The sequence below is a fragment of the Tachysurus fulvidraco genome, chromosome 26 (genome assembly GCF_022655615.1).
Source record: "Tachysurus fulvidraco isolate hzauxx_2018 chromosome 26, HZAU_PFXX_2.0, whole genome shotgun sequence".
In the NCBI taxonomy this organism is placed as follows: Eukaryota; Metazoa; Chordata; class Actinopteri; order Siluriformes; family Bagridae; genus Tachysurus; species Tachysurus fulvidraco.
The window spans coordinates 14,044,554-14,068,876 of NC_062543.1; the positions used below are offsets into that span (position 1 = coordinate 14,044,554).

At 35.2% G+C, this 24,323-nt stretch overlaps 4 protein-coding genes and 1 long non-coding RNA gene across 8 annotated transcripts in view; 4 read left to right on the forward strand and 1 right to left on the reverse strand.

Annotated features, from left to right (window-relative positions):
* The window catches only part of LOC113636639 (trichohyalin-like), a 501,252-nt gene that overhangs the window by 425,540 nt on the left and 51,389 nt on the right, over positions 1 to 24,323 (forward strand). The gene's annotated exons all lie outside the window — the stretch shown is intronic.
* The window catches only part of LOC113636638 (WD repeat-containing protein 87-like), an 873,260-nt gene that overhangs the window by 44,252 nt on the left and 804,685 nt on the right, over positions 1 to 24,323 (reverse strand). The gene's annotated exons all lie outside the window — the stretch shown is intronic.
* On the forward strand, positions 7 to 3,106 carry LOC125140332. The gene is made up of 2 exons (XR_007139637.1): positions 7 to 299; positions 2,440 to 3,106. It is a non-coding gene; the product is annotated as an uncharacterized LOC125140332 (long non-coding RNA).
* Positions 7,743 to 11,636, forward strand: LOC125140311 (GTPase IMAP family member 7-like). Of its 2 annotated transcripts, none has more exons than XM_047809438.1 (4): positions 7,743 to 8,040; positions 8,266 to 8,679; positions 8,938 to 9,009; positions 9,422 to 11,636. In XM_047809438.1, exons 2-4 carry the CDS (start codon positions 8,409 to 8,411, stop codon positions 10,285 to 10,287), a joined length of 1,209 nt encoding a protein of 402 aa, XP_047665394.1. In that variant the 5' UTR covers positions 7,743 to 8,040; positions 8,266 to 8,408; the 3' UTR covers positions 10,288 to 11,636. The 2 variants fall into 2 exon arrangements, with proteins under 2 accessions (XP_047665394.1, XP_047665393.1); XM_047809437.1 differs by having other exon boundaries at positions 7,743 to 8,035.
* LOC113641540 (restin homolog) overlaps positions 12,977 to 24,323 on the forward strand; it is a 31,941-nt gene continuing 20,594 nt past the window's right edge. Inside the window, exons 1-4 of one of the 2 annotated variants that reach the window (XM_047809390.1) lie at positions 12,977 to 13,440; positions 14,023 to 14,061; positions 14,409 to 14,422; positions 14,562 to 14,593. In XM_047809390.1, the coding sequence (XP_047665346.1) occupies positions 14,046 to 14,061; positions 14,409 to 14,422; positions 14,562 to 14,593 (62 nt within the window). In that variant the 5' untranslated portion in view covers positions 12,977 to 13,440; positions 14,023 to 14,045. Of the gene's footprint in view, positions 13,441 to 13,776; positions 13,852 to 14,022; positions 14,062 to 14,408; positions 14,423 to 14,561; positions 14,594 to 24,323 lie in introns of those variants that run through there. The other variant, XM_047809389.1, reaches the window with a different exon arrangement.

A 24,323-nucleotide genomic window follows, 5' to 3' on the forward strand; every position in this document is an offset into this window, starting at 1 on the left:
CAGTAATAGAGAACAGTATAATCCCTCTGCTGTTACTGTCTCATGTCGTCTGTCTCCTGAAATCAGTGCTGTTGACTTGGAGATCCGGTGGTTTAAGGAGACAGACTGTGTTTGTGTTTATAAGAACAGTAAGGTGACAGAGGGGAGAGGTTATGAGGGCAGAGTGAGTCTGTTCACTCAGGAGCTGGAGAGAGGAAACGTCTCCTTACAACTGAGAGACTGTACATGGTTAGATTTTGGAGATTATCTCTGTCAGGTCACTGATGGAGACAGAACAGAAGAGATTACAGTAAAGATGTGTAAGTGTTCCTGATCTCCACACTGTATAAACTCCACATCATCATCTGTGTTTCTCATCTCAGTACATAAACACACTCAGTATTCAGTGTGAGATTCAGTATACAGGCTGCTAATGTGGAGTGAAGATCATTTGAGTTGAATTAACAGTAACTCTATTTTTCACTCTTCTACACACCTGCACAAGGGCTTAAAAGCAGCAGCTTGTACAAATATGAAGTAACTAGGGATTTATTTATCTAATTTTATTTATCTATTAATCAGAGATTTACTATCAGTTTAAACTAAATCAATCAAATACATTGTTTTACATCAGAGAGGAAATTAAATTACAGACTAAATGTGACATTTAAATTATAACAATTTCTGTATATCCAGTAGATCAGACTACATCACTGCCAAATACAGCACTGAGAACCAAACTACACACATTTAGGTTAAAGGTAAAGGAAAAAACAGTCTGTCTGATGATTAAGACTTTTGGTGTAAGTATATCTGTCTAGTGGCTAATGTGAGATGTATAACAGTCCAGAGAACACAGATTAGCTGGTCATGTAGTCAGCTTAGCTCCTGCTAACATGCTGTGTATGTATTTCTCTACTTCTGTAAGTCTGTAAATTCAGAGTGGAGACTAATATCAGGAGTTACAGGTTGTAGTGTTGGACTTTTCCAACATGATTTATTTTAAAACTAACACAGTAAGGTACAGACCTGGAGAACACAAACTGTATTGTCCTTATAACTGTGTTATTAACATGAAATGAGAAACTGAACGACTCCCACTACAATGTAGACTCTCATCTTTCATTAGTCGTGTTTACACACAAAGATTTTTACCAGTATGAATGAATTCAGCCAGACTGCAGATTCCTAATGAACTGTTTCTGTGTGTCTTAAAATGGACTCTTTTCATTTATATACATGTTACATGTGATCTGATCCAAATCTGTCTTGGTGCTCAGAGCTCTAAGTTAGTGCTTCTGAATGATTAAATCATTTATCACTATCTTTTAAAATAGAAAGTATTAATCAGGGAAGAATCGATATCACACAAACACACTCACTATTTTAAACAGATTAAAATATCTAACATGAGCTGTGTTTTCTGTACAACATTTTATTACATGATTCAAACTCACATGTACAGAACACATAAGCTGAATCCCACAAAGAAAATAATCACACTACTGACCGACTATAAGTGTGAACATCGTACCAGGGGTTAAATATGAAGCCAAAATGCCTCTGGCGCCCTCTAGTGGCTGTCTGCAGTACAATTATTAACTCCTCCGGTTCCCATGTTAGTGAATGCAACATGATCCAAACTTTCATTTAATTTACACCTCCACACTCATTTTTATTAGCTTAGTTTATTTTAATATACAATAAATGTGTTTAATGAGATGTATATGGTGATAATTAACAGGACAGTGTTGATGAGTTTGACTAAGGCAGCTAACACTAACTCAGATTCATACTAATTTGTGTGCATGATTTTAGATAACACTAGCAGTAGCTTGTTACGGTTAACCAGTCACTAGTTTTTAAATGAACTGCACGGTCAGAATGAGTGGAGAATAAGAGCGAACTTCTTCATTCAGATGAGTAACGTACTGCAGCTCAAATCAGTAATTCATGAGTCAAAGCTTTAAATTTTTCCTAACAATGATTAGATTAATATTCCTGTGAACATTATAACAGTACAGTTTAACATGTTAAATTTTTATTACTAACACTGTATTAACTTTGAGGTAACTGATGCAGTGTTTTGAGATGTACTTCAGGTCAAATCTCACAGCGTATGTTCAGTGTCCATCTGCAGTATGGGCTTGTGATTAAAATATGGTGATGTTCAGCATTTTCACTTCATATGGAGTGTTTTATTCAGCAGCTGATCACAGATCTGTGTTACTGCACTGAGTAAAAACACCTCATGAAGTATTTCATTATTTAATATAAACTATAATGATTCACTATCTGTTGTTATATTTTATTAAAATAGTTAAAATTGTATCTGAACATCTTTGAAAGCACAGAGTGTAGATTGTTTATCAGCTGTTCTGACTGTAAATCATAAGTTTTTCTCATTGTATTTTATCTAACTACATTTCTCTCTGTTGTTTTACATGATACTTCTCACAGGGGAGGTAAGTAAATAACTCGACTTCATTTATTATTGTGTGCTCGACTTCACAAAAGTCTGATCAGTAAGTGAGATTCCACTTCCATCAGTCAGCTTCTTTCCCACAATGCACCTGTGTGTAACCTCACTGCAGTGTAATAATGTACAGAGACGTTTACTGTGTCGAGTAAAAGACACAACAAACACACAGCATATAACACACACCACTGACAGACTCCATCAGAATGTTACACAATAAACATAAATCACAGCTTTAACAGTTTTCAGTGTTTGTAGACAGAATAATTGTCATCAGTCGCTCTGCGTAACAATCACACCATGTTTTGTAAAAGCACCGAAGAGTCGATTCGGCCTGGCGTTTAGTGTCTTTAAGCTAACGGTAGTAAGTCGTGTTAATGCACACAGCATAAAGACAACCTGACTGACCTGAGAACAGAAGTCCTTCACTTAATTTCTAAAACTTCCTTCATAGGAGAGAGGGATTTGGGAGTGAAAGAGAGAAAAACAGAAGGAGATCACGCATCTTCTCTAATCTACTGCGACATGTCACATGCTGTCGTAACCAGTATATAGACGAGGCAGCAGTAAAGAACATCATTCTGTTATCTGTTCAGGTTTTACATTGATAAATGTCTGTGTTTATAATTAAAGGAAGTGAGAATCTGATATTCTGTATATTCCTTTATCTACTACAATAGCACAGAGATATATTACAAAATATTTCACTATATATTTAAAATACACAGGGGGAAATGTACAAATACTGACATACTGTATATTGGTAAAGACATGCAGAGATCAGAAAATAGGATTTTCCAATAAATCACAAGATATTTCTCTTCCTTAAGGGGAACTAGCGGTATATTAGCACAATGCTACATGATACAGATTTACTGTGTGTGATGACTGATTGTTGTCTAGTTTTCCTCTTTTTTATTAAGACACACATCAGCTGTGTTTTAACCAGAGTAACAGTTACTTTCCACATTTTCACATGGAACAATTCACATTTGTAATCATGCATAAAATCTTCACACTGTTTTATTTACTTTCACAGGATATATTGAGACGTGAGTATAAACCCCTTTTCTGTGCTAGTGATGTCTTGATGCTGCATGAATAATATATTTATTGTTCAGATGAAATAGATTAGACTGTGCTGTGTGTTCAGAGTGCAATAGCACATAGATATCTGAGCATCATGAGCATAGTGTAGTGAACACAACAGACTGTGATCTCTAACAGAACATTCATCATGCTGGTGTCTAGTTTGTCATTTAGTGTTGTACAGACACACAAATCTGACCTACACACTGATACTGAGAGAGAAAAAGCTGAAGGTTTTATAACAAACAGTCATTAGTGAACACAATCTGATCAACTGAAGCTAATAATCAGAGACTGACTCATTATCAGTTTAAACTGAAACAGAGACATTTTTACATCAGAGAGGAAATTAAATTACATATCAAACACATCCAGTAGAAACTGGTGATTATAGCAATAAGAACCAAAACCACACAAACTCCAGGTAATATTGGTCTGTTAGTTTGTTCTGTAGATTAATGAGCAACAAAACTCCAATATTTTCTACACAATGAATAAACACCATGTATAACGATTAAACATAAACCTCAGTGAAAGTCTGTAGAGATCTGAGACACAGAACAAAAATCCACCAGCATGACCTCAGTGTCTTTATCCAATAGACAGATAAACACACAGATAAAGTTCAAGAGCAAAGGAGCAGATTCCAGTTTGTTAAAAAGTAGATGATGGACAGATGAGACAAAGACTAAGCTGTAGCAGAGTGATGAAAAGAGGAAAGTGTGAAGTGAAAAGAAAACTGTTCATGATCCAAATCAAAGCAGCACTTCTGTGAAACATGGAGACATGGACATTTATGGAAGACAGTAGAACTTGTCTTTATTTTCCCTGATACAGATAGAAATGGGGTTAAAATATGGTGATGTTCAGCATTTTCACTTCATATGGAGTGTTTTATTCAGCAGCTGATCACAGATCTGTGTTACTGCACTGAGTAAAAACACCTCATGAGTCTTTCATTATTTATTAAAAGAGTTAAAATTGTAGCTGAACATCTTTGAAAGCACAGAGTGAAGATTGTTTATCAGCTGTTCTGACTGTAAATCATAAGTTTTTCTCATTGTATTTTATCTAACATTACATTTCTCTCTGTTGTTTTACATGATACTTCTCACAGGGGTAAGTAAATAACTCGACTTCACACTAATAGTAAAAGCTGATATTTTATAAACTTATCACATATATTGTAACCTCACTGCAGTGTAATAATGTACAGAGACGTTTACCGTGTCGAGTAAAAGACACAACAAACACAAAGCATATAACACACACCACTGACAGACTCCATCAGAATGTCTCTCCTACACTTTATTTTCTCCTGCACTAATAAGGAGCTACACCTCAGTATGGGAGAAGATCTAAATGGACTGATGAGTCATTAATGTTCTCCATATACAATGTTCTATAGTTACATGTGCTGATATCAGAACAATTTTATTTTTATCTTGAAGCAGTTGTATAAAAACACATACATTAATAATTTGTTTCTGGCTGCATAATTTTTCCCTCCACAGTTATGTTTCTGTACCTGATGAATCTGTCCAATGTGAGCAAATGAAGATGATCACAGTGTAACAGAATGTTATGTAGATTTACTCACTGATGGCTAAATGTTAAACCTTTATGATCTTAGATTTGTTTAGGAAGATGGTGAAACTGTTTAATGACCAAAGTACCAGTTCTTTTCTTTATTTTATAATTTATCTTTAAACTCATTCACAACACATTTACACTTTATTATTCACAGATACAGGAGCAATCTGGAGCTTCACAGAGGACAGAAGAGACAGGTGAGAGTGAATTTAATTATAATTTAATTTTGTAGTTACTTGTTAATGTACCACTGAGCATCATGAGCATAGTGTAGTGAACACAACAGACTGTGATCTCTAACAGAACATTCATCATGATGGTGTCTAGTTTGTCATTTAGTGTTGTACAGACACACAAATCTGACCTACACACTGATACTGAGAGAGAAAAAGGTGAAGGTTTTTGTTTGAATGTGATTTAATTCTGTTCGAATCTCTTTCATGTAGCATTATCAAGTGTGACTCTCTAACTCACCTCACTCTATTAAAGTTACTGATTCTGGCTAACATTACTGTAGTGAACAGAACTACAGAGAGATGTGAGTTAGAGAGTCACACTTGATAATGCTGCATGAAAGAGATTCGAACAGAATGGAAGTAAGTCATCTGGGGAATTTGTTTCTTACTGCATTAATACTGAAAGATCCTGAAGAGCAGAAAGAGAAGAGAAACAATACAGTACAGGATCAAAACAGACTTTTTAGGAATGTTTACAGCTAATATTACAGGATAAAATACAGAAATACTGAACATTACAATGCATTTTTAATAATCTCAACAAACTGATTGTGCTTTTTTCCCCCACATCCTCCTGTATATACAGTCTTCAGTGTTGAACAGGTGAGTAAACTGTTATAAAATATTACATTCATTAATGTCTTACTGATGATAGCAGCATAAAAATATCATAAATTATCTAATAATTAGACCAATGATCAGTGAGGAGTAAATGAGTTACCATGGCAACCGGCTCCCACTGATGGTTTATTGTGGATAAAAAAATCACATTGGATTGTTCTAGAAACACAGTTGAACTGTTTGCTAGCAATCTGCTGTTATTACTGGTCCTGAATAATCACACCTGACAAATGAAGTTACACTAAAACGTTTTTCTTAAAATCTTTGTACTAAAATTAATGGCACCCTAAAAGATAATTGTTGGAGGTGATCAGTCTGGTGGTCTTTTGGGATAAAAAAACATAACTTTCTCTCAGTTTCTGTGTTTCTTGTGTTCTTTGATCATCACTGACTGAAGATTGTGAACAAATAAAAGTCAGCTAATGAACATAAAATAACATTAAACACAATCAGTGTCTTTAAAATAGATGTAAATGTCTGGAACAGTGGATTATGATGCATAAAAACATGACATCATTGTGATATTGTGTGACGTCACCACAGCAGAAATGAGACCAAACATCTTGATTTTCATGGAGATGATTTTTTTCATCTCCAGTGAAAGTTTAGTGTTTAATGATTGTGTTCTTCAGCTGGCTGCATTCAAACTCAGTGTGTTACTGAATACAATATCAGTTTAAATCAACATCAATCAGCTCAGTAATATTACTCACACACACACGCGCACACACACACACACACACACACACACACACACACACACACACACACACACACACACACACACACACATGTGAACAGAGAAACACTTGTTAACACATGTTAATTTATCACTTTATTTACATACAGTGTGGAGTCATGTATAAAACCTTCACACTGTTTTATTCACTTCCTCAGAGACACAGAGAATGGACAGAAGATGAGAGAAAGAAAATGGAGAAATCTGCTCTACTGATTGGTGAGTATGGAAGGAGGTACAAAAGTAAACACACCTGTTCATCTTTACAGCCTGAAGTGTTCAATAACGACATCTCCAGTAAGTCTGTAGTCTGAAATTCACAACTTCTCACATTCTACATTCAAGTATTATTAAGTAATTATATTAATAATAATAATATTCAAGTAAATATTATTTACATAATTTACATTTTTTTTATTATCATAGAGAAAGTTAATTTTATGGACCGATAAAATCTCAGATAAACTACAGTTCTTCTTCTACTTTTGTGTTTTCCCAAAGAGTGAATAATCTGTTTCCACCTAACTCTATCCTCAGCATCCTCTTCTCTCGCACAAATTACCTTCGTCCTCATTGAACACATCCATATATCTCCTCTTTGTCCTTCCTCTTGACCTCTTATCTTGCAGCTCCATCTCCAACATCCTTCTACCAATATAACCATCTTCCTCCTCTGTACATGTCCAAACCATCTCAATCTCTCCTCTCTAACCTCAAAACAGCCAACCCGAGCTGTCCCTCTGATGTCCTCGTTCCTAATACTGTCCATCCTCGTTACTCCTAAAGAGAGACTCAACATCCTCATCTCTGCTAACTCCATCTCTTTCTCATGTCTTTTCCTCACTGCTACAGTCTCTAACCCATACAGCAGAGCTGCTCTCACTACTGACTTCTACACCTTTCCTTTGATTCTTGCTGAAACTCTTCTGACACTTTTCTCCACCCACTCCAACCCACCTGAACTCACCTCTTCACCTCTTTTTCCACACTCCCTGTCACACTGGATGGTTGACCCCAAAAACTTAAACTCCTGCACCTTCTTGACCTTCTTCTACTGTTCTACTTCCCTCCCTCTCGTTCATACATATGTATTCTGTCTTACTATGACTGATTTTCATTCCTCATCTATCCAAAGCAAATTCCTCCACCTGCTCTCTACTCTCACTACAGATCACAATGGAGCTTCCTGTCTGAGTTCATCTATCAACCTGTCCTTCACCATAGCAAACAAGAAGTGCATCAAAGCCGATCCTTGCTGTAGCCCCACCTCTATCTTGAACTCTTGAGATATAAACTACAGTTAGGTGTATAAAATGTTATAATGAGCAAGAGTTTAAAATACATCATTAATAACCAAAATACAATAGTAAATGTTTCTCCTTAATAAACTCATTACTCACTTCAGTTTTCATCTTAAATAATAATAAATAGTGATTTTGGATTTAGTCATAATAAGCACTGTTTCTGTAGCTGTTCTCTGGTTCTGACCACATTAATCATTCAGCTCACTCCTACCCAATTTATTAAAGAACTGGACAGAGCTTCACAATCACTGAGAAATAAAGACAAGGAAACCTCAGAACTGGAGAATCAACAGAAATCTGAGTTAGCAGAAAAAAACCAACAGCTTGAAGAGAAAGAGAGACTTCTAACTGAGAGAGAGACACAGCTAATGGAAAGAAACAAAGAGCTTCAGGAGAAGGACAAGACACTGGAAGAGAATGAGACACAGCTCAAACAGACAAGAGCTGAACTGGACAAAACAATTAAAGCGTTAGAAGACATGGAGGAGAAAAACACAAAACTAGAGAATCTGAACAAACTGCTGAAGGAGAAAGTCAGACCTCTGGAGGAGAAAACAAAGCAGCTGCAGGAACAGACAGATCCAGAATCATCAGCTTCCATCAGGAGAAGAAACAGCAAGGAAGATTTACCTCCAAGAAGTGAGTAATATATCAAATTAAGCAATTATAGAAAGTTCTCAGAATGTCATTGTTTCTAAATATTCAATTAATAAATAAATACATAAATATACTGTAATGAACCTTAATAGTGCAACTGTTCAGATATTATAAGAAAATGTAATTTAAACAGTGACAGGGGTTAGTTATAGTGTATAAGACATAACTTTATTATATCATCTGTCTAACTCTACCTTCTGAAGAATGTCTCTCATTCTGACTGGTTCTGATGTTTCCTAGTGAGTGAAGAGACTCAGGACTCAGCAGCACCAATCAGGAGAAGGAACAGTTTGGGGGGAGGACGTCCAAACTGTGAGTGATTAATTATTGTTGTGTTTAATGTGAAACTCTACAGTAGTTTAAGGTAAAAGAGATGAATATAAAGAGAGGCAGCAGACAGATTTAAATGTATAATTTGATTACAGTCACAACATCAACATTATAAAGCTGATATAAAACATGGACATAAAAAATTCTGAAAAAATATCTAATAGGTAAAAATGAACAATGTTAAATATCTCAGGATTCTGAGCAGCGTGACAGAAAATCATGTGATATGGACGACATCAATCTTCCCTCCATCAATCACAGTGACATTAACATGATGAGGAATTTGAGTATGAGTTATATAAAGGCAGTCGGCCTCCATACTCCATAGAACAGCGTCATCACCACAATGCAGTAAGTGATTCTGTATTAAATGATTCATTCTTGTTCATTTCAGTGGGTGGAGAATCGTCTAGTCCACATTCTCCTGCATCGGTTCCTGTAGCAGAACTGAGGCTGGTGCTGCTGGGGAGGACGGGGTCTGGGAAGAGTGTAACAGGAAACACCATCCTGGGCAGAGAGGAGAGGAACCAGGCTGCTACGTCTACAGCTACATCTACAGCCACCCAGCAGAGTGAGAGCACACAGAGGGAGGTGGCTGGGAGGAAGGTGACTGTGGTGGACACGCCTGACTGGTTCTCTCCTGAACTCTCTCTGGAGAAGCTGAGACAGGACGTGGGACTCTGTGTCCGTCTGTCTGCTCCAGGACACCACGCCTTCCTCCTGGTCATACCTCTAAAGCAGCCTACAGGAGAGGAAAGAGGGATGCTGGAGAAAATGGAGGAGATCTTTGGAGAGACCTGCTGGAGAAACACAATGATCATATTCAGTGTTACTGATGAATGTGAGAAGAAGAACATTGAGGACTTTATCCAATCAGGAGACCAGGAGGTCCAGAGACTTGTAGAGAAATGTGGGAACAGGTTTCACTGTCTCAACATTAATGAGAGTGGAGATGGTTCTCAGGTCTCAGAGCTGTTGGAGAAGATAGAGAAGATGGTGGAAGGAAGCAGAGAGAAATTCTACAGCAGTGACATCTATCTGGAGATAGAATCTCTCATTACAGCAATGAAGATCATCCTGCCTGAATTTTTAGTCTTAAAAACAAAGATGCAGGAAGATTTCAGCAGACAGATGGAGGAGAAGTACAGAGAGATGGAGACTCTTCAACAGAAACTTTTTGTGGTCACAGAAAATCTCAGTCTGTGGAAACAAGTATACATTTCAGCTGTGCTGGAGTTAACAAAAGCAGAACAGGAATAAATTTAGTGAACACGATAAAGAATGTGTTGCCTAACAGACTGAGAGAGTCGAGGAGGACATAAACACTTTACTTGAAAGCTGAAGGTACATTTTATGGGTTTGATGATACACTGGTTTGACACCTTCAGGACAAAACCTGTGGAAAATATATTTCATTGTTTATGTACATTGTTTTATTCACCTTTAAACAACACTATTAACCATTTTATACCACACTGCTGCTCAATGAGGTTCGTATTTGTAACATTAAATTGAAGGAGTTCAGAAAGATCAGAGCTCACGACAGTTCACTGTATAATCAGTGTAACAAATACAGTGCACCCTTTAAACCTCATGAAGATCATCCTGCCTGAACTCCAGAGAAACATGTTGTCCTCAAAAACAAAGGGTTCAGCAGACAGATAGAGGAGAAGAACAGAGAAACTTTCAGAGCTCAGAGAACATCTCAGACTGAGTGACTATTTTGCTGCTTTAGTGAAAAATCACACATCGTGACAGAATTCTTTTATTGTGACTTGAAATCAGCGGTCTTATATTTTATAATGTGAAAATCAACTAGAGGACAATTTTGTGCAATTGTAAACAAAGACAGTCTTAATAAAGGTCTGGCATTGTGAGACATTTTCTCTTGACATGTCAGAGTGTGTGCTGCTATGATGTTCATCTAAAACTCACCAACAACAGGAGGGTTTCAGATTATACCACATGTGACATGTAAACTGGTACTGAAATAGCAGAACTCCAGTTCAGACGCTTTCTCTGTGATGTGACTGCTTTATTTTCTATTTATCAGCATCAAGACAGAGAAAAGAGACTGATGAAGGAATCACATATCTATAGATGTTATTATTCCTGTTATAACTGATAACTCAGATGTTCCACAATATTTACATGTTAAACTAAATGGGAAAAGTAACGTGTCATTATTTAATAAACTCTAAGAATGTTTGTAGTAAGTAAATAATCTATTTCCATGTGGGAACAGTAACCTAATCATTAATCATCTTCCTCTAACTGAACACCTCCAAGTGTTTTATTCTGTAATGGTGTTAGTTAGGGGAGTCTATAATGATAGAAACACAGGAACTGAAACCATGTAGTGACACTTTTCCAGTGTTTAATAATGTTTTAGTGTCACTGTTACTTCACTAAGCTCTTTTCTCCTTGTGTCTGGTTCTGCTTCTTAATTCATGCCTCATTTCTGTAACAGAAACACAAACAGCTGAATGAGTGACACATTTCTACATAATCTGGGTGTGTAATAAAATTGAATGTATATTTACTGAAATGTTTATGGAATGTTTTGCATGTAGAAATGTACAATAACTATAATAAAGAGGTCAACAACAGGATCTTGTATTTTTTCTTTTTCTTTTTTTTTTTTAATCTTTTCCAGTTTTATGTGTCTAATTAATTCAGGTATAATCAGATAAACACTGCAATTTAAGGAGAAAGAATATTCTTAACAGGAACCTACAATCTACTAGGATTAAATCCTGACAGACTGACTGATGAAATATGTGTGTAAAATGTTATTGTGGGTCTTAATGTGTTAAATTGTTCACTTTGGAAATGTGAGTCTGTTGAATCCACTTCAACTCAGAGACACAGCAGCTCCGACACATTTCCACTGGAATCCCACACAGACCTGCAGCAGTGATGTACAGGAGATCTGGACTAACTGCACCAACACACACCAACACATTAACACTGCATTAACACACAGTAACACAATAACACACAAACACTGCACTAACACACATTAACACATAGTAACAGACATTTTAAAATAGAAATATTAATTAGGGAAGAATCGATATCACACAAACACACTCACAGTTATTTTAAACAAATTAAAATCTCTAACATGAGCTGTGTTTTCTGTACAACATTTTATCACATGATTTAAACTCACATGTACAGAACACACAAGCTGAATCCCATAAAGAAAATAATGTAAAGCCAATATGCACCTGGCACCCTCTAGTGGCAATTTACAGCTACAGTCATTTTTATAAACTCAGTTCATCTTAATATCTCCTCCATATTTTCCCTACAACAAATGTGTTTTAAAAGATTTATATGGTGATAATTAACAGGACAGTGTTGATGAGGTTTACTAAGGCAGCTAACAGTAACTCAGATTCATACTAATTTATTGTGTGTATGATTTTAGATAACACTAGCAGTAGCTTGTTAAGGTTAACCAGTCACTAGTTTTTAAATGAACTGCAGTGACAGAATGAGTGGAGAATAAGAGCGAACTTCTTCATTCAGATGAGTAACGTACTGCAGCTCAAATCAGTGATTCATGAGTCAAAGCTCTAAAACTTTCTCCTAACAATGATAAGATTAATATTCCTGTGAAAATTATAACAGTACAGTTTAACATGTTACATTTTTATTACTAACACTGTATTAACTTTGAGGTAACTGATGCAGTGTTTTTAGCTTCCCTGTGATTGGGTCTGGGTTTTAATAGATGACGACACCTCAGTTTTCTGACATAATGATTCACTATCTGTTGTTATATTTTATTAAAATAGTTAAAATTGTAGCTGAACATCTTTGACAGCACAGAGTGAAGATTGTTTATCAGCTGTTCTGACTGTAAATTATAAGTTTTTCTCATTGTAGTTTATCTAACATTACATTTCTCTCTGTTGTTTTACATGATACTTCTCACAGACCCGGTAAGTAAATAACTCGACTTCACACTAATAGTAAAAGCTGATATTTTATAAACTTATCACATATATTGTAACCTCACTGCAGTGTAATAATGTACAGAGACGTTTACTGTGTCGAGTAAAAGACACAACAAACACACAGCATATAACACACACCACTGACAGACTCCATCAGAATGTCTCTCCTACACTTTATTTTCTCCTGCACTAATAAGGAGCTACACCTCAGTATGGGAGAAGATCTAAATGGACTGATGAGTCATTAATGTTCTCCATATACAATGTTCTATAGTTACATGTGCTGATATCAGAACAATTTTATATTTGTCGTGAAGCAGTTGTATAAATACACATACATTAATAATTTGTTTCTGGCTGCATGATTTTTCCCTCCACAGTTATGTTTCTGTACCTGATGAATCTGTCCAATGTGAGCAGATGATGATGATCACAGTTAAAACAGGTAAAAATTAACTGAAAGAAAACCGAAGTCAGAAGAGAATTAGACACAAATGTCCAACATAATGTCCTTTACTCCTTTACTACAACAGAAAAAAACAAGAAGAGGAAGCTATTGTTTAGTTTATTTCAGAGTTCAGAGCATCAGAAGTGAGTTTAAATACATAATACCAGAGTCCAGTGTCCTTAAGAATATGGACCTCACACCAGGTTTTTCAATGTATTAGCTACAGTTAACACAGGGAAACATATAGAAGGGTTAGCACATAAACTGTAAATAAAGCTTTTACTAAAGTAAATATGAAGTCTAGAGAGGAACTAGAACAGGAAGTGGGAAGGGTGCCAGCAAGCGAAGGTGAAAGTGAAACAGTTCAGCTTGTTGTGTGCGAGTTCTTCTAAAGCAGCAGATAAGGAAGTGAGTAAAGAGCTGTTAAATAATATATTTAAATATACTATGATATTGGGTTTGATTACCTACATGACATAGAAAGAGAAAGACGATGGCGCTGAATATCTCTCTCTCTCTCTCTCTCTCTCTCTCTCTCTCTCTCTCTCTCTCTCTCTCTCTCTCTCTCTCTCCTTTTAGTCTGAACCTACAGAAAGATAAAGATGGCAACTGAGAGAGGTATACAAAGGCTTTAAAGACTGTCATTTCTGAACATGAAACAGTAGTAAAATTATTTTATATTATTTTATATTAAATATTTTGTTTTATATTGTTTTATGTTTTGGGATATGACCATTCAGTCAGAAGATTTTATCAGTCATCACAAACCATGAGTTAACTGTTAACAGAGTCTGATAAAGTTTCTGTTTCTTTTTCACAAAGCAGCATATTAGATTTATTCTAACATTCAGTGTTTTCCTTTTTTTAAACTGATGTATTTGCACCATCTTCCTAACAAAGCTAACAAAGGTGTTTTCTTCATGATGTCATCTTAATATCATGTTTCTTTCTGATGTTTTAAACAGGTCGTTTCTCATGGGTAGGTTTATACTATAAACTTGCTTAATTTGTTTATTGATGGTAATCAAAGATTATTATTTGCTTATTAGATTAAAGTTTATTAGAGAGCAACAGAAAATTTACTGGAAAAATTGACATTATATTATTCACTTCCACAGAGGAGTTTGTTTGGAGAAAATAAAGAGCCCTGTGAGTATTAGACAGACTAGCAGATATAAACACTTTATAGAGCTCTATAGACATGTTATAAATCTATAGACATGTTGTAAGTCTATAAAGTCTACAGATGATTTATTTATTTATTTATTTATATTTAATTAACATTTTTTCCTTGTTACAATATGAATATACATTTTAAACCTATAATGTAAATAGATTTTGGAGTCCTGTTTGTGCACAGGCTGATTGTTTATTAGTTATTATTGTTTAAACATTCTAATGGTGTTTATCTTTTCCCTTCTTTTGTTCTGCACATTATTACAGGGGTAAGTAGATGACATTTTTTTTATTTTACATACTATTCAAACATTAATATGAACAAACTCATTTTAACTCCAAATTGATTTTTAGAAAATGTTATATATCCTATAAACAGTGAGGCTTATACATATTTAACTGAGCATTTCACTTAAAGGCCTTGCCTAATTATTCTAACCAGTGAAAACCTATTAATCAAATAGTATTTTGTTTTTCAAAGCTATTCTCCTGTTACATGCCAACAGGGTATGAGTTTGCATCCCAGCAAGGCATCTATGTATCATCATGAAACTTGATGTGTGTCTTCAGACCAAGCCCTGAATGTAGAAAAAATAACAAAAACTGCGCCATCTTGTGGTTTTCCTCATATCGTTTACAGTTCAGTTCTTTTTCCCCCAATAATTTTCTGGAGTATTCTAAAGTAAAAGCCATTTGGATGAACACAAAAGCTGTTTTATTTTTCTAATTCTCCTAAATTTTTAATGTTATGTTGTTTTATTAATTAATTATATTTTTTGTCTCTCAAATGCTGATTGAACCCAAGGTTTCAAAAAATAGAGTATTTCTAATATAAATATATAAACTCTAATTAACAAGCTGGGGGTAAAGCATATCAAGGCAATCAGGATTTACACAATAATAAATATCATCAAGGCACTGCAATAAATATAAATGTCCTTTTGTAGAGGAAAAGCATGAACTAACCCAGAATAAGAGAGTGCGACCTCTACTGATGGGAAGAGGAAACATCCACTTATTCACAGAGCTATTACACTTAGGGATTATTTCTGTTTGTGTGATTTCCTTTTTGTTCACAAGTCCAGATGAATTTGATTGATGACATAAGCCACTTATTCTGATTTTCTAGTTTTAGACTAACTTTATTATAATCTAACTATATTCTTAGATGAAGAAACACTGTTACAGCCTGTTATAGACTTTATTGAATTGAGATTATCTGTGTAATTTGTTCCCACAGGGTGCATCTGCAAGTGAGTATAAGAAAATCCCGAATATTCAGTAAGAACAGACACAACATTGATCCTTTGAACTGACTTTAGGACAAAAAAAAGTGATCATGCGCAATTTTCTTTCCTGGAAAAGTTGATGCTTGATTAGACTGAATTTTATTTGCATATGTTTTTAGCACAACATATTTTTTACTCCTACTCTGTCAGTGAAAAATCCTCTCCAACTTTTCCTTTTAATATGAACATTTATACATAACGTTCCTATTTGGAAGCTTCTTGACTGAGCATTTTATTAAACATCTTGGATCGTGGACCAGTGAACATTATTAAAATGTAGGAATTCATAAAAACTGTAGTTTTTATAGTATATAAAAATAATTGTCCGTGACCCCGAGCTAGTTCGGATAATGCGGTAGAAAATGAGTGAGTGAGTGAGTGAGTGAGTGAGTAAAAATAATTGTGGTATAAATATAATCTTTAATCTTTTGAATATAATCTTTAATCTTTTAAATATTACTTTAATAAGTAATAAAAAATAATTATTTTTTTAATGTTTGTTCACAGATTTAAAGTTTAAGCTGATTTTATCTGGAAAAACACTGAATTCCCACAAGGACTTCATAACTCGTCTTAACCAAAGAGTTCACCTGAAGGAGGTGAATACAGAGGATGAGTGTGATTTCATTCTGGGTTTCTGTCCGATTGTGTCAGGAGCTAGAACTGACATTGAAGTAGCAAAGAAACGTCTACACAATTTTTCAGGTACTCAGAAAATGTTTTCTAAAATAATGCATTATGTTTGCCGAATGACTTTTGCATATAGTGAACAAGTTGTGTGGATGTTTTTACAGACACCAAACCTGTAGTCCTGGTGGTGCTCCATCACACATTTAATACAGAGTGTGTTGTTCCAGACAGCATCAAATGTGTAAACAGAAAGAATATGATCGCAGTCGACTGTCTGTTCTATGAAGATACAGGATTACTGCAGTGTCTGAAGAATAATGACTCACTGGACAAAACTTCACAATATCTGGTATTTTTTATTTAATTTAAGCTAATATTATGTAGAGGGAATATTCATTCTTGGTCAAAAATAAAAGCATATATGACACATTATTGTATAAATATCTATAGCACATACAAGTGCTTACTTATTAGTTCATAATTACTTGGTACAAAATTACAAGATTACAAGATTAATACATTACATTTTAATAACATTAAACATCATCATCATCATCATCATCATCTGTTGTTTCCCTACACACACTATCACTTATTAAACTGTCAGTTGCTCTAAACGTGTGTTTTAATTGACTAGACTAAACGAAGTAACATTTAACCCACATTTCTGCTTTTTTTAGCAGGAGAAAGAACAACATATCAAACTGAAAAAGCAAGAGCAAGGTGAGTGAGACAGACTTTGTTTCTTACAGCCAGCTGTAAATAGTAATGTAATAAATAAAAGCTATCAATCAACCAACCAATCATTTAACAAAATCACTGTGTGTGTGTGTGTGTGTGTGTGTGTGTGTGTGCGCGCGCACGTGTGTGTGTGTGTGTGTGTGCACGTGTGTGTATGTTTGCTTGTGTTATATAGAACTGAGAATGAGAACACGAGTCAGTGAAGAGAAAAATGAAAATGAAGAGGATTTAGAGTATTTAAAGAATATGATGGTTGTATTGAAGCAACAAAAAACTGACTTAGAGGAAAAAAACAGAGAACTTTTGGAGCAGTTGGAAGACAAAAAGACAAAACTGGTGAGTGTGGTGAAAGAACTAGAAACCAGTAAAAATAAACTCATAGAAAGAGACAAAGAGCTTCAGGAGAAAGACAGACTTCTCATTTTCACTTCATATGGAGTGTTTTATTCAGCAGATGATCACAGATCTCTGTTACTGCACTGAGTATAAACACCTCATGAAGTCTTTCATTATTTAATATAAACTATTTATAATGATTCACTATCTGTTGTTATATTTTATTAAAATAGTTAAAATTGTATCTGAACATCTTTGAAAGCACAGAGTGAAGATTGTTTATCAGCTGTTCTGACTGTAAATCATAAGTTTTTCTCATTGTATTTTATCTAACATTACATTTCTCTCTGTTGTTTTACATGATACTTCTCACAGAGTTGGTAAGTAAATAACTCGACTTCACACTAATAGTAAAAGCTGATATTTTATAAACTTATCACATATATTACATTTTAATCCAGGAATCAAATAGAAACATAAAGATCATTTTCAGATCATGTTTATCTGAAGGAGACAGATTATGAGGAATACACCTCCTAAAGTTTAGGTCAGATCAGAAGTCTTCATCCACTCTTGAACCAGAGTTTGCAGAGAGACAACAGAAATAACCACACGGAGAGAATAATAATTAAGAATGTGAATTATCTTTTTATCTTTAAGTTGAATTATTCCTAAACTAGTCCAGTTTACAAACACTGTTTTGACCTCATTCTCCTTCCTTTCTCATAATTTGTACATTCACATTTAATACTTACGTCACAATAACAAATCCAATACCCTTTACATCATTATTTTCAAGACACCTCCAGAAAATAAAGGGGAGAACAAAAAGAAAGTAAAAGTTTATATCTACAACAGCACAACCAAAATCAGGCAAGAGCAGTTCATAACAGTTACCTCAAGTGAAATGCTCAGTGAAACACACTGAATCAGTATTTCTTCTAATTTAATAACCTTAGTGTAAATTCACTGAAAATGACCAGAAACGTAATTTAGTCTGGTGTCCACTGTACTGCTGTTTCTGTGTTTCACTTATAGAGCGTTTTAAAAAATCTTATATTCTAAAAATATAATTCTTGTTGGTTCTGCAAAAATATCCAGGAGAAATGAACATGTGTGATCTACCACTACGACGTTGTATAAATGATTCAGAGGAACTCCGGTTGGTTTGTCACTTCCCAGTGGACCTGAGCTCCTTTCTCTGATACTAAAGCAGGTCAATATGCAGGGAGCCTTCTAGAAGATTCCACTGCCGTTACTGCAGAGGGCACCAGGGAACAGAAAAAGTGGAAAAAGTGATGACCAAAAAAAATGGGAAAAGGGGAGGGGGACCCAACCTTGTAAAGACAACACAAACTCACAATTAACTTCCACTCGACAACTTCAACATCTCAATTTTTTTTTAATTAAACTCCATAATTAAAAGACACAGCATTGGTGTAGCACTCACCACTGACAGGCTCCATCAGAATGTTACACAATAAACATAAATCACAGCTTTAACAGTTTTCAGAGTTTGTAGACAGAATAATTGTCATCAGTCGCTCTGCGTAACAATCACACCATGTTTTGTTAAAGCACTGAAGAGTCGACTCGGCCTGGCGTTTAGTGTCTTTAAGCTAACGGTAGTAAGTCGTGTTAATGCACACAGCATAAAGACAACCTGACTGACCTGAGAACAGAAGTCCTTCACTTCATTTCTAAAACTTCCTTCATAGGAGAGAGGGATTTGGGAGTGAAAGAGAGAAAAACAGAAGGAGATCACACATCTTCTCTAATCTACTGCGACATGTCACATGCTGTCGTAACCAGTATATAGACGAGGCAGCAGTAAAGAACATCATTCTGTTATCTGTTCAGGTTTTACATTGATAAATGTCTGTGTTTATAATTAAAGGAAGTGAGAATCTGATATTCTGTATATTCCTTTATCTACTACAATAGCACAGAGATATATTACAAAATATTTCACTATATATTTAAAATACACAGGGGGAAATGTACAAATACTGACATACTGTATATTGGTAAAGACATGCAGAGATCAGAAAATAGGATTTTCCAATAAATCACAAGATATTTCTCTTCCTTAAGGGGAACTAGCGGTATATTAGCACAATGCTACATGATACAGATTTACTGTGTGTGATGACTGATTGTTGTCTAGTTTTCCTCTTTTTTATTAAGACACACATCAGCTGTGTTTTAACCAGAGTAACAGTTACTTTCCATATTTTCACATGGAACAATTCACATTTGTAATCATGCATAAAATCTTCACACTGTTTTATTTACTTTCACAGGATATATTGAGACGTGAGTATAAACCCCTTTTCTGTGCTAGTGATGTCTTGATGCTGCATGAATAATATATTTATTGTTCAGATGAAATAGATTAGACTGTGCTGTGTGTTCAGAGTGCAATAGCACATAGATATCTGAGCATCATGAGCATAGTGTAGTGAACACAACAGACTGTGATCTCTAACAGAACATTCATCATGCTGGTGTCTAGTTTGTCATTTAGTGTTGTACAGACACACAAATCTGGCCTACACACTGATACTGAGAGAGAAAAAGCTGAAGGTTTTGTAACAAACAGTCATTAGTGAACACAATCTGATCTACTAAAGCTAATAATCAGAGACTGACTCATTATCAGTTTAAACTGAAACAGAGACATTTTTACATCAGAGAGGAAATTAAATTACATATCAAACACATCCAGTAGAAACTGGTGATTATAGCAATAAGAACCAAAACCACACAAACTCCAGGTAATATTGGTCTGTTAGTTTGTTCTGTAGATTAATGAGCAACAAAACTCCAATATTTTCTACACAATGAATAAACACCATGTATAACGATTAAACATAAACCTCAGTGAAAGTCTGTAGAGATCTGAGACACAGAACAAAAATCCACCAGCATGACCTCAGTGTCTTTATCCAATAGACAGATAAACACACAGATAAAGTTCAAGAGCAAAGGAGCAGATTCCAGTTTGTTAAAAAGTAGATGATGGACAGATGAGACAAAGACTAAGCTGTAGCAGAGTGATGAAAAGAGGAAAGTGTGAAGTGAAAAGAAAACTGTTCATGATCCAAATCAAAGCAGCACTTCTGTGAAACATGGAGACATGGACATTTATGGAAGACAGTAGAACTTGTCTTTATTTTCCCTGATACAGATAGAAATGGGGTTAAAATATGGTGATGTTCAGCATTTTCACTTCATATGGAGTGTTTTATTCAGCAGCTGATCACAGATCTGTGTTACTGCACTGAGTAAAAACACCTCATGAGTCTTTCATTATTTATTAAAAGAGTTAAAATTGTAGCTGAACATCTTTGAAAGCACAGAGTGAAGATTGTTTATCAGCTGTTCTGACTGTAAATCATAAGTTTTTCTCATTGTATTTTATCTAACATTACATTTCTCTCTGTTGTTTTACATGATACTTCTCACAGGGGTAAGTAAATAACTCGACTTCACACTAATAGTAAAAGCTGATATTTTATAAACTTATCACATATATTGTAACCTCACTGCAGTGTAATAATGTACAGAGACGTTTACTGTGTCGAGTAAAAGACACAACAAACACACAGCATATAACACACACCACTGACAGACTCCATCAGAATGTCTCTCCTACACTTTATTTTCTCCTGCACTAATAAGGAGCTACACCTCAGTATGGGAGAAGATCTAAATGGACTGATGAGTCATTAATGTTCTCCATATACAATGTTCTATAGTTACATGTGCTGATATCAGAACAATTTTATTTTTATCTTGAAGCAGTTGTATAAAAACACATACATTAATAATTTGTTTCTGGCTGCATAATTTTTCCCTCCACAGTTATGTTTCTGTACCTGATGAATCTGTCCAATGTGAGCAAATGAAGATGATCACAGTGTAACAGAATGTTATGTAGATTTACTCACTGATGGCTAAATGTTAAACCTTTATGATCTTAGATTTGTTTAGGAAGATGGTGAAACTGTTTAATGACCAAAGTACCAGTTCTTTTCTTTATTTTATAATTTATCTTTAAACTCATTCACAACACATTTACACTTTATTATTCACAGATACAGCAGCAATCTGTAGCTCCACAGAGGACAGAAGAGACAGGTGAGAGTGAATTTAATAATAATTTAATTTTGTAGTTACTTGTTAATGTACCACTGAGCATCATGAGCATAGTGTAGTGAACACAACAGACTGTGATCTCTAACAGAACATTCATCATGCTGGTGTCTAGTTTGTCATTTAGTGTTGTACAGACACACAAATCTGACCTACACACTGATACTGAGAGAGAAAAAGGTGAAGGTTTTTGTTTGAATGTGATTTAATTCTGTTCGAATCTCTTTCATGTAGCATTATCAAGTGTGACTCTCTAACTCACCTCACTCTATTAAAGTTACTGATTCTGGCTAACATTACTGTAGTGAACAGAACTACAGAGAGATGTGAGTTAGAGAGTCACACTTGATAATGCTGCATGAAAGAGATTCGAACAGAATGGAAGTAAGTCATCTGGGGAATTTGTTTCTTACTGCATTAATACTGAAAGATCCTGAAGAGCAGAAAGAGAAGAGAAACAATACAGTACAGGATCAAAACAGACTTTTTAGGAATGTTTACAGCTAATATTACAGGATAAAATACAGAAATACTGAACATTACAATGCATTTTTAATAATCTCAACAAACTGATTGTGCTTTTTTCCCCACATTCTCCTGTATATACAGTCTTCAGTGTTGAACAGGTGAGTAAACTGTTATAAAATATTACATTCATTAATGTCTTACTGATGATAGCAGCATAAAAATATCATAAATTATCTAATAATTAGACCAATGATCAGTGAGGAGTAAATGAGTTACCATGGCAACCGGCTCCCACTGATGGTTTATTGTGGATAAAAAAATCACATTGGATTGTTCTAGAAACACAGTTGAACTGTTTGCTAGCAATCTGCTGTTATTACTGGTCCTGAATAATCACACCTGACAAATGAAGTTACACTAAAACGTTTTTCTTAAAATCTTTGTACTAAAATTAATGGCACCCTAAAAGATAATTGTTGGAGGTGATCAGTCTGGTGGTCTTTTGGGATAAAAAAACATAACTTTCTCTCAGTTTCTGTGTTTCTTGTGTTCTTTGATCATCACTGACTGAAGATTGTGAACAAATAAAAGTCAGCTAATGAACATAAAATAACATTAAACACAATCAGTGTCTTTAAAATAGATGTAAATGTCTGGAACAGTGGATTATGATGCATAAAAACATGACATCATTGTGATATTGTGTGACGTCACCACAGCAGAAATGAGACCAAACATCTTGATTTTCATGGAGATGATTTTTTTCATCTCCAGTGAAAGTTTAGTGTTTAATGATTGTGTTCTTCAGCTGGCTGCATTCAAACTCAGTGTGTTACTGAATACAATATCAGTTTAAATCAACATCAATCAGCTCAGTAATATTACGCACACACACACGCGCACACACACACACACACACACACACACACACACACACACACACACACACACACACACACACACACACACACACACACACATCTGAACAGAGAAACACTTCATGTTAATTTAACACTTTATTTACATACAGTATGGAGTCATGTATAAAACCTTCACACTGTTTTATTCACTTCCTCAGAGAGACAGAGAATGGACAGAAGATGAGAGAAAGAAAATGGAGATATCTGCTCTACTGACTGGTGAGTATGGAAGGAGGTACAAAAGTAAACACACCTGTTCATCTTTACAGCCTGAAGTGTTCAATAACGAGATCTCCAGTAAGTCTGTAGTCTGAAATTCACAACTTCTCACATTCTACATTCAAGTATTATTAAGTAATTATATTAATAATAATAATATTCAAGTAAATATTATTTACATAATTTACATTTTTTTTATTATCATAGAGAAAGTTAATTTTATGGACCGATAAAATCTCAGATAAACTACAGTTCTTCTTCTACTTTTGTGTTTTCCCAAAGAGTGAATAATCTGTTTCCACCTAACTCTATCCTCAGCATCCTCTTCTCTCGCACAAATTACCTTCGTCCTCATTGAACACATCCATATATCTCCTCTTTGTCCTTCCTCTTGACCTCTTATCTTGCAGCTCCATCTCCAACATCCTTCTACCAATATAACCATCTTCCTCCTCTGTACATGTCCAAACCATCTCAATCTCTCCTCTCTAACCTCAAAACAGCCAACCCGAGCTGTCCCTCTGATGTCCTCGTTCCTAATACTGTCCATCCTCGTTACTCCTAAAGAGAGACTCAACATCCTCATCTCTGCTAACTCCATCTCTTTCTCATGTCTTTTCCTCACTGCTACAGTCTCTAACCCATACAGCAGAGCTGCTCTCACTACTGACTTCTACACCTTTCCTTTGATTCTTGCTGAAACTCTTCTGACACTTTTCTCCACCCACTCCAACCCACCTGAACTCACCTCTTCACCTCTTTTTCCACACTCCCTGTCACACTGGATGGTTGACCCCAAAAACTTAAACTCCTGCACCTTCTTGACCTTCTTCTACTGTTCTACTTCCCTCCCTCTCGTTCATACATATGTATTCTGTCTTACTATGACTGATTTTCATTCCTCATCTATCCAAAGCAAATTCCTCCACCTGCTCTCTACTCT

What these genes read in the sequence shown, in the direction of transcription:
- LOC125140311 (XM_047809438.1), top strand. Translation starts at nt 8,409, where the DNA reads ATGGAAAGAAACAAAGAGCTTCAGGAGAAGGACAAGACACTGGAAGAG. An exon ending in GGAAGATTTACCTCCAAGAA is followed by an intron (nt 8,680 to 8,937) that starts GTGAGTAATATA and finishes GATGTTTCCTAG; the next exon opens with TGAGTGAAGAGACTCAGGAC. An exon ending in GGGGGGAGGACGTCCAAACT is followed by an intron (nt 9,010 to 9,421) that starts GTGAGTGATTAA and finishes TGTTCATTTCAG; the next exon opens with TGGGTGGAGAATCGTCTAGT.